At 35.3% G+C, this 11,317-nt stretch overlaps 3 protein-coding genes across 6 annotated transcripts; 2 read left to right on the forward strand and 1 right to left on the reverse strand.

The window, feature by feature from the left end:
- Nucleotides 1-849: 849 nt before the first annotated feature.
- On the reverse strand, nucleotides 850-4,803 carry LOC136775184 (uncharacterized). The gene is made up of 5 exons (XM_066729734.1): nucleotides 4,191-4,803; nucleotides 3,432-3,788; nucleotides 2,790-3,143; nucleotides 2,069-2,413; nucleotides 850-1,419 (listed from the first exon to the last, which is right to left on the reverse strand). The coding sequence occupies exons 1-5, from the start codon at nucleotides 4,566-4,568 to the stop codon at nucleotides 1,105-1,107; spliced, it is 1,749 nt and encodes a 582-aa protein (XP_066585831.1). The 5' UTR covers nucleotides 4,569-4,803; the 3' UTR covers nucleotides 850-1,104.
- A 456-nt stretch (nucleotides 4,804-5,259) lies between these two features.
- Nucleotides 5,260-6,852, forward strand: LOC136775187 (uncharacterized). Of its 3 annotated transcripts, none has more exons than XM_066729739.1 (3): nucleotides 5,260-5,462; nucleotides 5,574-5,708; nucleotides 5,806-6,852. In XM_066729739.1, the coding sequence occupies exons 1-3, from the start codon at nucleotides 5,388-5,390 to the stop codon at nucleotides 6,268-6,270; spliced, it is 675 nt and encodes a 224-aa protein (XP_066585836.1). In that variant the 5' UTR covers nucleotides 5,260-5,387; the 3' UTR covers nucleotides 6,271-6,852. The 3 variants fall into 3 exon arrangements, with proteins under 3 accessions (XP_066585836.1, XP_066585835.1, XP_066585839.1); XM_066729738.1 differs by having other exon boundaries at nucleotides 5,261-5,462; nucleotides 5,574-5,717; XM_066729742.1 differs by having other exon boundaries at nucleotides 5,261-5,462; nucleotides 5,574-5,597.
- A 552-nt stretch (nucleotides 6,853-7,404) lies between these two features.
- Nucleotides 7,405-11,141, forward strand: oys (oysgedart). Of its 2 annotated transcripts, none has more exons than XM_066729736.1 (8): nucleotides 7,405-7,482; nucleotides 7,841-7,952; nucleotides 8,013-8,139; nucleotides 8,237-8,387; nucleotides 10,042-10,247; nucleotides 10,319-10,516; nucleotides 10,592-10,743; nucleotides 10,820-11,141. In XM_066729736.1, the coding sequence occupies exons 2-8, from the start codon at nucleotides 7,849-7,851 to the stop codon at nucleotides 10,968-10,970; spliced, it is 1,089 nt and encodes a 362-aa protein (XP_066585833.1). In that variant the 5' UTR covers nucleotides 7,405-7,482; nucleotides 7,841-7,848; the 3' UTR covers nucleotides 10,971-11,141. The 2 variants fall into 2 exon arrangements, with proteins under 2 accessions (XP_066585833.1, XP_066585832.1); XM_066729735.1 differs by lacking the exon at nucleotides 7,405-7,482 and adding an exon at nucleotides 7,629-7,739.
- Nucleotides 11,142-11,317: the final 176 nt, after the last annotated feature.

Genomic DNA, 11,317 nt, shown 5'->3' on the forward strand with positions numbered 1-11,317 from the left:
GCGCGCGCGCGGTTGTTTCCTAACAGTACCTTGCAGTGCCTTGCAGTACCTTATAATTAAACCCCTGAACGTTTTACCTGTTTCCTTTGGACTTTTTACAGTGGCTACTTATACTTATTCGAAAAATAAAGACAAATATATGAAAAGTATAACTGAAACAAAACCTCTCGTCTATTATACAGCAGAGTCACTGGATTAATGTACTATTAAAAAGCCTTGAAGCAGATAAGTTTTAATTTTTTTTATATAATAGTCAAACTTATAACTCGTACAAAAGTTTGTTTATACGGACACAACATAACTTGTATAAATTAGACCAATACTGGTAAGACTGATTATACATACACGACATCCCATTGTCTGTCACTCGTTATTAACACATCTATAGTATATGTATGAACTATATATAGATACACGATGACGATGAGACTGAAATGATATCATGATCTTTATACGTCTCGATGATTGAAATCCAGTTTGTATAACGTACTCTACAAAATACGCGTATAATATACGCTGTTGCTTCTCTCGCAATTATTTTTACTTGCCGCTGGATAGCATACACGTGTAAATTACGCCTTCGGAAATAGCAACAGGCGGATTTACGCCTCTTGGCGAAAGTTCAACAGGTTCAATATCCGAAGCACTTGCATGCATTGCTTTTTCCATTCACACCACTAAAACTGTGGTTGTTTTATTAGCCTCATGACTCAAAATATCGTATCTCGAATTGGTTGTTCGCCAGTGCAATCATATCCCAATCATTCTACGTATACAACACCTTGAATTAATCATATATATTAATGTATGCGTAATGTATACCTCAGAGTCAGTAACCCAAGAACGAAATCAAGGACACAGCAAATTTATATTCTGAATATGCATTTGTGTACATTTAGGTATTTACATATAAATAAAGTATAGTTCTGAATAAAGGTTAGCACAAAGGTCGCCAATGCAGATCTTGCAATATGAAAATAATAAATGGAATATGATACAATTTGTAATGTATATTAAGAATGGAGATATGACGCACGATATTGAATATAAAACGACGAAATACTAAATAAAGCAAATTTCTATCGTAACGAAAGATCAGAAATTTTAAAATCTCCATCCACCAGTGATACCGATGGTAGGACTGACGCGACCACGAGGTCCAACTTGACCTTGAGCAGATCCTCTGAGGAATCCATTCTTGTAATTACGTTCAGCGTTGATACCAAACTGTGGTCTCACTGGCTGTCCAGGCCGTACGTTTACTCCACCAAAAGCATTAGCGTTGGTGCGACCATTATCAAAAACTCTTTGGTTATAATTGACATCCAACGATGGTCTGCGATCCGGTCCACTGAGGGGCTTCTGACCTTGGATCACTACACTACCTTGAGGATTAGCTTCGCGTCTGCTACGATGTTCCTTTAATAAATACACACAGACATTAAAAATTTTCCCATGCATAGAACATATCGCTCATTGGCTGTAATAACGACACGACAAAGATTTCGCAGTTTTCAGGTATTATAATTAATTTCGAAATTATCCATTTTATATAAATGCCTTTAGGTTATGTATATAGGTTAGTATGATGTAGTTAATTGCAACAGCATTTCTACCAGTGTTACGTAATTTAATTTGTGCAAACTGAGCCTAATTTTAACGAATAATTTTTTTTTCAAACACTCCTACGTTTTTCCGAAGAGGTGCGCACTCATCGCTAAGCGAAAATTAGAAGAATTATTTTGGCGCCAATTTAATTTAAAATTAGAACAAACGAAGTAAGGTTGTTACAGAGGTTTACTTAAATTTGTATTTTTTTTTAATTGTGCCTCTATTATATTCGGTGAGAGATATATGGTGTTAAGAACGTTCTTGGAACTTTTCAATGTATCAAATTGAGTTCTAATACGTTTTAGTAACGTTTCTGCCACTTTGTATTACATCCTGGCTCTTTTCATAGAGAAAGTAATAATTTTAGCATCGTTATACGAAGAAATTTATTATTTTTAATATGATTTTAAGAATAGTTGTATTATTATACTTGTTAATATCAATAAAATATATTCACCCCTTTTGACTCTTCTGTCGTAGTATGACCTTCGACATTCCTTTCATCAGAAGGATCAGTGGATGAGCCGACAATATCACGAGGTTCACCTTGACCTTGGGTATTGCCTCTGTGATTCCAATTTCTGTTACTATGCCTTGTAGCTGTGTTACCAGGTTGCGGCACAATTGGTCCACGAGGAGGCGGGATTGCTCCCCAACGATTAATTTTGGACAAATCTTCTTGGAGACGGCTTTGATTATAGCTGACAGGATACGGTGGTATGTGTTGGTTTTCACTCAGGGGCTTTTGATTATTCTTGAATATACCGCTTTGAAGCTTAGTTTCGAGTTGTGTATCATGTTCCTTGAATAAGTATAAAAAGATATAGTAAACATTACCATATAAGACACACATATATATATATATATATATATATATATATATACTGTCGAAGACTTTCCAGCTTGTCAAATTAACCTCTGGAACGTTTCGTATCAAGAGAACCTCTTTGATACACTGCATATATATACTATATAATTACTATTTTTATCGGTATTAAAAACTTTACAACAAAGCGTTGTTGTACATAAAAAGGATTCACTTATGTTTATTAAATTATAGAAACAGTTTTAGCATCCCATACAATACCAAGTGACGCAAAGACATCTTTTAGTCAAGTGTAACTGTATAGGATTATATTTGTGACTCGTTATCCTTGATATAGATAAAATAAACTTACTTCTTCTTGCACGATTTCCTCCTCCAATGGAATATCTCGTCTAAACCTCCATCCACCAGTAATACCAACGGAAGGACTGACGCGACCATGAGGTCCAACTTGACCTTGAGCAGATCCTCTAAGGAATCCATTCTTGTAATTACGTTCAGCGTTGACACCAAACTGTGGTCTCACTGGCTGTCCAGGTCGTACGTTTACTCCACCAAAAGCATTAGCGTTGGTACGACCATTATCAAAAACTCTTTGGTTATAATTGACATCCAACGATGGTCTGCGATCCGGTCCACTGAGGGGCTTCTGACCTTGGATCACTACACTACCTTGAGGATTAGCTTCGCGTCTGCTACGATGTTCCTTTGAAAAATACACACAGACATAGTAAACATCCCCATGTAGGACACAAACATAATATTATCGAAGACGTTTCAACTTGTCAAACTGACCTCTAGAATGTAAAATATTAGAAGAATCTTTTTGACATACCGTACATATACTATATAATTCTCATCTTTCTCATTACAAAACTGAACAATATAGCTTAATGTACCAAAAGGATTCACTTATGTTTTTATTAACTTAGAGAAACAGTTTTAACGTTATATTTCTGACTCGTTATCATTGATATAAATAAAATAAACTTACTTCTTCTTCTTGCACGATTTCCTCCTCCAATGGAATATCTCGTCTAAACCTCCATCCACCAGTAATACCAACGGAAGGACTGACGCGACCATGAGGTCCAACTTGACCTTGAGCAGATCCTCTAAGGAATCCATTCTTGTAATTACGTTCAGCGTTGACACCAAACTGTGGTCTCACTGGCTGTCCAGGTCGTACGTTTACTCCACCAAAAGCATTAGCGTTGGTACGACCGTTATCAAAAACTCTTTGGTTATAGTTGACATCCAACGATGGTCTGCGATCCGGTCCACTCATGGGTTTTTGACCTTGGATCACTACACTACCTTGGGGATTAGCTTCGCGTCGGCTGCGGTGTTCCTTTAATAAACACACACAGACATTAAAAACTTTTCCAAATGCGACACTTGCATATAAAACTGTCGAAAACATTCCAACATATCGAATTGATTCCTGCAATGTTCCACAGGAATCTTTTTCACCCATTACTCCGTACATGTATATACTACATGATTTCTATATCTCCCATTGCAAGAATTAATTACATAGCCTTCCTCAATAGTAGAAATATCCTCAGAAAGTTCTGAGAACGTTCCGAGGATATCCAAACGTCCAGTGAACATACAGAAGATGTCCCTCGAACATTGTTTGCTATTAGGATTACTATGTATAAAAAACTTAATTTTTGTAAATCTTAGGAACAGTTTTAGCATTATACGTAAATTTGAATGGTCGCGTTTAACATAAATAAATTAAACTCACTTCTTCTTGCACGGTTTGCTCCTCCAATGGAATATCCCGTTTGAACCTCCATCCTCCGGTGATTCCGATATAAGGGTCCACTCGGCCGTGGGGTCCAATTTGACCTTGAGCAGTGCCTCTGAGGAAGCCGTTGTTGTAGTTGCGTTCAGCATTGATACCAAACTGTGGCCTAACCGGTTGTCCAGGTTGCACGTTGACTCCACCGAAGGCATTAGCGTTGGCACGACCATTGTCAAAAATCCTCTGGTTGTAATTGAGATCCAGGGATGGTCTGCGATCCGGTCCACTGAGGGGCTTCTGAGCTTCGAGAACGATGCTTCCCTGACCACTCGCTCCGTATGCGAGACCGCATAAGAACGCCAGTACAACGAAATTCATGCTTCCGATTATCGTGTTTACGTTTCACGCTCGATCTCCCTCGATTCTCTGATAAACTCACTGCGGAAGGCTTCTCTTATATACGAACCGTTTGCTCATTATTTTTGAACTTTTTCTCTCCCGATGGGAAACGTCGCTACGTCAGACGTGCCAAGATGCGGCAACGGGGAATTACCACGTGTTGTGAGAGCTACATCCCCGATAACCTATCTCTCTCCCCTCTCGTTCAAAGATGCTTAGCTTTCATAATTTGCATAAGGAAAACAACGCGAGGACAAAGCGTCGCTGAGCCGAGCTCAACGAGAGTGTTTGTCTTGCTAGACTCATAATCCATCAAAGGCAATTCGCAGAAGCGCGTTCTTCAGGGAAATCCCATCTGTATACCGTAATGTAAACACAGACGATATTTCTGTGCATCGCGATACAGATGACGATAAACGAACACAAAAAGAAGATGATGGAATGAAAATATGCTAGTATGTTTCATTGAAAAAATGTTATGATTAAAAATCGGTTCTTATCTTTGGTACTATATGAATAAGTAATACCGAATTAGATATGATTTTCACCAAAATACACCTACATACGTATATCATTTTCGCTGGCAGTCCACTTATTAGTAGATAAAATTCGCTTATTAATATTAAACGTTCGATAATATTGTCAGAGCTTTTTTGTATAAAATGATTGTTCCACGATAGTTCGAGTCAGTGTGGTTAAAAAAAGTTGGAACACAACGATCGGAGGAAGAAACTGAGTAAAGATAAACAAAAATTCTAAAGTTTTTTTTGAGTACAGCAAAAACTCAATTTTGTTAAAATGAAGCGATTCAATTGGATACCAGTAATATACTTTCTGCTCATCACTGCGATGCAGGGCCAATCCGCAGTTTCCGTTAGTATATATAGTTCCATCGTTTTACCTGGAAGAGCATCGTGAATCAAAACATTCTTAAGCTCTGCAAAAACTCGTTGAAAATATTGTTTATGTTTTTTTTTCTTCCAGTTAGGCAATATTCTTGAGAATCCGGTAGGTAATCTTCAACCGAAACCCATTGAAATTAATAAAGTTACAGTTAAACCTGTTGTAACAAAGGCAAAAACTGAACCAGAGAAACACGAAACTGTGACAGTCAAGCCAGTAAAAACTGTGATTCATTATATTTTTACTTATTTTTTTTTACGGTTCTCCGTTTGGTTCTCCAGGTGTAATTGCAAATTGATCTTCATTATTTTAGCTACATCCTCAGCGGGTTACCACCAAGCCTCCTGTTCCAAGCACAACGTCTGCAGCTAAATCGGCTAATAGTCCAGTCAGTGGTTTTTGTCTTCAGCCTCAAATTGCAGCGATAATAAAATTGTTTATTCCTATCGTTACCGAAATTGTCCCAGAGTGCAGTGAACAAGAAAACTCGCAGTCTCCTATAAAGTCCCCTTTAACATCGGTAAACGACGCAGTGTCGAAAATTGTACCAAGGGCCAAGAGGGATTTGGCTTCCTCGATCGCGTCGTTCATAAACAATATCATTCAGGGAATCATGAAATTCCTGCAAAATATTCTGCCTATAGGAAAGAATCCTGCACCAACACCGGGAGTGCCCAGTGTGCCCAAAATTAAACGAGAAATTGGTCAAGAAATCGGTGACACTGTGGAAGCTCTGGTACCGAAAGCTCTCGATGCTTTGCTTCGGATGATCAAATAAAATTATGAACCTTGTTAATTATTTTTTGTAATAAATAGCGAGAGGAAAAGTGGTGTTAAGGGAGGAGATGATAAATTATTTGTAATTAAATAAATTAGTGTAGTCGTGGTGAAGGGGTTTTCCTATATTGTTATTTTTTATATAATCAATATTTTCGAAAATTATAATTAGCGAGAAGTTTGTAAATCGAGTTTATGGGTAGGAAAGATGAATTTTCTTAGGAAATAAATAGATGGTAAATAATTCATAATAAAATAAAGTATTATTGTTGTAGCGAGACAATGTTTTCACAAATTTTTATTTTTTATAAGTTTAATATTTTTAAAAATGATAATTCTCAAGGAAAACGATTTACAAGCCAAGGTTTCTTAAGACATAAAGAGATGGTAAATAATTCGTAATAAAATAGACTAGTATGGATGTAACGACAGGATTTTCCCACATTCTTATTTTTGCAAAACTCATTATTTTAAAAAATTAACAATTCCTATAAAGAGGAAAATGTACAGATCGAGTTTTCTTATGAAAACTCAATTGTTTTTAGAAAACAAATAGAAAATAAACAATCCATAATTAAATAAACTGTCATAGTCGTAGGAACAGGATTTTCCTACATAACAATTTTTTCAAAACCCAATATTTTCGAAAATTACAATTCCCAAGGAAAAAAATGCAAATCAAATTTTCTCATGAAAGATAAATTTCCTTAGAACCCTCTTCAATAAAAAAAATGATAAATAACTGCTAATAAAATAAATCAGTATAACCATATAAAAAAATATAATTACTTCCCAAATTATTGTTACACAATCGAGACAAACAAAATGCACAAAACCACAGCAACACTGAAGGATGAAAATTGACGAATGGGGTTTATTTTGTGGCAGATGAATTTCCTAATAACGCAATTCACCGCACTAATGTTGGCTTCTCTACTGAGATCAGCGCTGAAGCCAAACTCCGTTTCGCCAGCCGTTAGACACGCTTACGGTCTCATAATCGGTCTGACTCTGGGCTATTTCTGTTTCGGAAGGTAATTTTCACTTTGGAAATAATTTGATCCATGGATCATGAATCCACCGTAGTATCACATGCAGCTACAGAGAAATATTCTTCTTCTTGCTCATCTCATAGACAGGCAGTACACATTGCTGCTCTACCAGCGTTATGTTACATAGCGATGCGGAGCCAAAATCCACGCAACATGCAAAGGTAAGAGATCCCCTTAAGACTTCTATATTCATCTTTGCAATTCTTATATATATAGTCCACTTATTACCAAACGCTTTTTCCCCACCAAAATGACAATTTATTATTAGCAAGATCCATGCTCATTTTTGCTTTTACAGAACAGTATTGGCTATAGCACTAATTTATTTATCCTGCATCCATTTTCATCGGCAAATATATGATTATGGCTCGTATACCCTAGACATTACTGGTATGTCAAACATCAAAATTGCACAACTGTAACTATATATATAATAGTACATTATAATTAATTAATGAGTTTGCGAAGGTTCGTTCAGAGGTTTAAAAATAAATTTGGGTGATTCGTGGATGGTTGCAGGACCACTCATGGTGATCACACAGAAAGTCACCAGTCTGGCGTACAGCATACACGACGGTTTGGCAAGAAAAGAGGAGGAGCTTACGCCACTGCAACGTCGTCATGCAGTGTAGTGAGTACGATCCATCTTGATCAATGAAACCCTTATAACAACCCTATTTATTTTTTTTAGTAAAATGCCCAATAGCCTCGAGTTCTTCAGCTATGTCTTCCATTTCCAAGCCTTGATGGCTGGACCAGTGATATTTTACAGCGATTACATGGATTTTATTTATGGAAAGAGTGCCAAGTCTTTAACGGTACTGTTATTATATACATATACATATATATGTATATGTTACAGGAGGATAAAAATTATATTATTCATTCTTATCAAATTAATTTTAATTATTTTAGGGCTGTCACGAGAAAAAATCTAGTCACGAAGATGATATTGTACTCGAACCATCCCCAGTATTGATAGTGATGAAGAAGATCTGTGTGAGCGTCATGTGTGCCTTGGTATTTGTCACTTTTATACCAATGTATCCAATTCAAATATTAAAAGGTGAGTGTGTTGTATATAAATATGTTAGGGTAGCTGTTGGAAAGAGTATTTTTTTTTTTTTATTCAAGTGACTCCCAAGTTTACATTAAAAAAAATTTTTGGAGTTTTGGCTTTAAGAAAATATCCTAAATTGCACCTTGAACCACTTGGTTTTTTCATTTAAGGGGGGATGTATTTATAAACCTCTTTTTTTCATAAATTATTTTCTCAGAAAGTACTGCATCGATTAATCTACAATTTTCTATGATTATTTTTGTCTATAATAGCAATAAAACACTATTTTTTTATTTTTTAAGATGTTTATTTATTTTTAAGATAATAATTGTGGAAATAAGTACTAAAAATCTATACTTTGCAGTCTAGAGATCGTTAGAATTATTTGCAGAAAATGTATCGAAAAAATTTTATAGTTTTATGTAAATTCACTTTGCACAAAACCAAAGAAAGTTTAAAATTTGGATATTTTTTGAAAATACAATGTTTTTATAAAAATGACCACATTTTCTTTATAAATTGTTTTTGTAACTTTTTTATAGTTGTAAAAAAAATATATTGGAGAACTTTGTGCAATAAACAATAAGTTAAGGAAAATTTCTTTAAATTTTCAACAAAATCGGTTAAGCAGTTTTAGAGTTATCGTGTTCTGTGCACAAAATTTAACATTCCAGAAGAACACATTTCAAGTTTTAAAGTAGCACTGTAGCCAAACGCACGCCAGTTACATTTATAGATTGTAATTTTAAAAGCCTTTTGAATTTTACTATAAAATTTGAATAGCATAATTCTAATGTTTTAATTTTTTTTTAAAGTAAAGAAGATTGATTTTTTTATATTTTTATGTTTCTCGTTTAAATAACATAGGATTTTGATATTTTTTAATGATTAATTTTGCATTTTGCCACATTTTTACTTTAAAAATATTTGAATCATGTAAAACTATGAAACATAAGTATTAGTATTTATAGAAATTTTTCGCAAATTTTCCTTTATATATTTTTAAAGTTTGACACTTGACCAAGATCCAGTTTTAGGGACAATTTCAATGATGAACTCATCCTTATGAATGTAAAGGAAAATTCACTAAAAATTTCTATATATACATCTACCAATATCTATTTATATTTGAAAATTTTAGACATTTAAAAAACTTTTCAGATCAAAAAAATACAAAAATCCAAAATTAATTTCCAAAGTTTATAAAAATCCTGTATGTAATTTAAATAGGAAAAATTAAGTGGCTCGAAAGGCACTTTTGGATCTTTTATCAGAGTCAACTTCACGAGTATATTTTTTTTATTATTTTAAGTAGATTTAGAGGTGCATCTTGGTACAAATAAAAAAATACCCTTATTAATGACCACCCTAATATATACATACACCGTCATTCAAGAAACAAAATTGATCTTTATTCACAAGATTCACCATATCAATTACTAGTAATTTGCTTAAACATTCAACTTGAAATAAATTAAAATAACACATTGCCATGTTACGCAACACCTCAAATATTAATAAATAATATAAATACATGAGAATGAAATAACAAATATTTATCTAAATTATTAAATTCCACCCCGAATGACGTCACATACATACATAACAAAACATTAATCAAAGCAAGAAGAAGAATTAATAAAATATAAAAAAAATGCAGATGACGAGTTCATAGAGGGTACGTCGAATCTGTACAAGGTGTGGTACTTGTTGGTGGTGACCATGCTGGTACGCTTCAAGTACTACCACGCCTGGATCTTCGCAGACGCCATTTGCAACAACTCTGGTCTCGGCTTCAACGGCTACGACGAGAAAGGCAACGCCCGCTGGGACCTAGTTTCCAACGTTGATGGCTTTGGCTTCGAGGTACCGCAATATAAATTACATAATTTAATTGGCGAATTAATGGAGGATTTTTCTGGCAAAAAAAATGGCAGACCGCTCTGAGCCTACGCGACGCCATCGACAGCTGGAATCTGGGCACGAATCGTTGGTTGAGGTCCATCGCTTATGAAAGGGCTGGTCCCAACAAGATGCTCTTCACCTACGCACTTTCCGCCATCTGGCATGGATTTTATCCCGGCTACTACCTCACTTTTGCAAGTGGAGCATTCTTCACGGTGGCCGGAAGAAGCGTAAGTATTTATATATATAGTAATTTCACATCAAGTCACAAATATGCTAAATCATAGAAATTATGCTCCGAACAGGTTCGCCGTCACGTTCGACCATATTTCTTAGGCTCCAGAAGAGCCAAGTTTTTCTACGACGTTTTAACGATGCTGACGACGCGCATAGTTCTGGCCTACTTCACCTTCAGCTTCATCTTGCTGGAGTTTATTCCAAGCATCAGGCTGCTTCTGTAAATAGCGTTTTTTGAATGTTCTCCAATATTCTTCTTCTTGCAAAATTTTAAAGATTGTTCTTCCAATACTTAGGAAAACGTACCTGCTACCTCATCTGTTGGCTCTGGTCGCCATTTACGTCCTGCCAAAGATATCCAAGCTCCCGAGCAAATCATCCTCCAACAATGGAACACCACACAATTGCGATCAAAGGAGCAATGGGAATTCGCTTAAAACCGACTAACCAGATGCTTCGTATTTTTAGTCTTAATAAAGATGACATATTTTTTATGAGCCTTATTAACCGATGTTTATAAAGTTGATGATGAGTGTAAATTTTGTATTCTATTCGTGAAAGATGTTACGTAATTAAGGACAAAGATTTTTATAAACCGTGCGAATAAAACAGTTTTATCGAGAATCTGACTATTTCTGTAAATAGCGTCTATTTAACGTTCTCCAATAATTCCTCTTCTTGCAAAATTTTAAAGATTGTTCTCCGACCCTTGGGAAAACGTATCTGCTACCTCATTTATTAGCTCTGATTACCATCTACATTCTGTCAAAGATATCCAAGCTCTCGAGCAAACC

The sequence above is a fragment of the Prorops nasuta genome, unplaced genomic scaffold, assembly GCF_024137725.1.
Source record: "Prorops nasuta isolate Cenicafe-Biocafe unplaced genomic scaffold, Cenicafe_Pnas_1.2 PNAS00007, whole genome shotgun sequence".
In the NCBI taxonomy this organism is placed as follows: Eukaryota; Metazoa; Arthropoda; class Insecta; order Hymenoptera; family Bethylidae; genus Prorops; species Prorops nasuta.

Bases quoted from the DNA above. Each gene is read 5' to 3' on its own strand.
- LOC136775184 (XM_066729734.1), bottom strand. From the start codon at position 4,568: ATGAATTTCGTTGTACTGGCGTTCTTATGCGGTCTCGCATACGGAGCG. The intron at 2,414-2,789 runs GTAAGTTTATTT...TACTTATTCAAG, and splicing joins AGGAAATCGTGCAAGAAGAA to GAACATGATACACAACTCGA. The intron at 1,420-2,068 runs GTGAATATATTT...TATTTATTAAAG, and splicing joins CGACAGAAGAGTCAAAAGGG to GAACATCGTAGCAGACGCGA.
- LOC136775187 (XM_066729738.1), top strand. From the start codon at position 5,388: ATGAAGCGATTCAATTGGATACCAGTAATATACTTTCTGCTCATCACT. The intron at 5,463-5,573 runs GTTAGTATATAT...TTTTTCTTCCAG, and splicing joins AGGGCCAATCCGCAGTTTCC to TTAGGCAATATTCTTGAGAA. The intron at 5,718-5,805 runs GTGATTCATTAT...TCATTATTTTAG, and splicing joins CAGTCAAGCCAGTAAAAACT to CTACATCCTCAGCGGGTTAC.
- oys (XM_066729736.1), top strand. From the start codon at position 7,849: ATGGTGATCACACAGAAAGTCACCAGTCTGGCGTACAGCATACACGAC. The intron at 7,953-8,012 runs GTGAGTACGATC...TATTTTTTTTAG, and splicing joins CAACGTCGTCATGCAGTGTA to TAAAATGCCCAATAGCCTCG. The intron at 8,140-8,236 runs GTACTGTTATTA...TAATTATTTTAG, and splicing joins AGAGTGCCAAGTCTTTAACG to GGCTGTCACGAGAAAAAATC.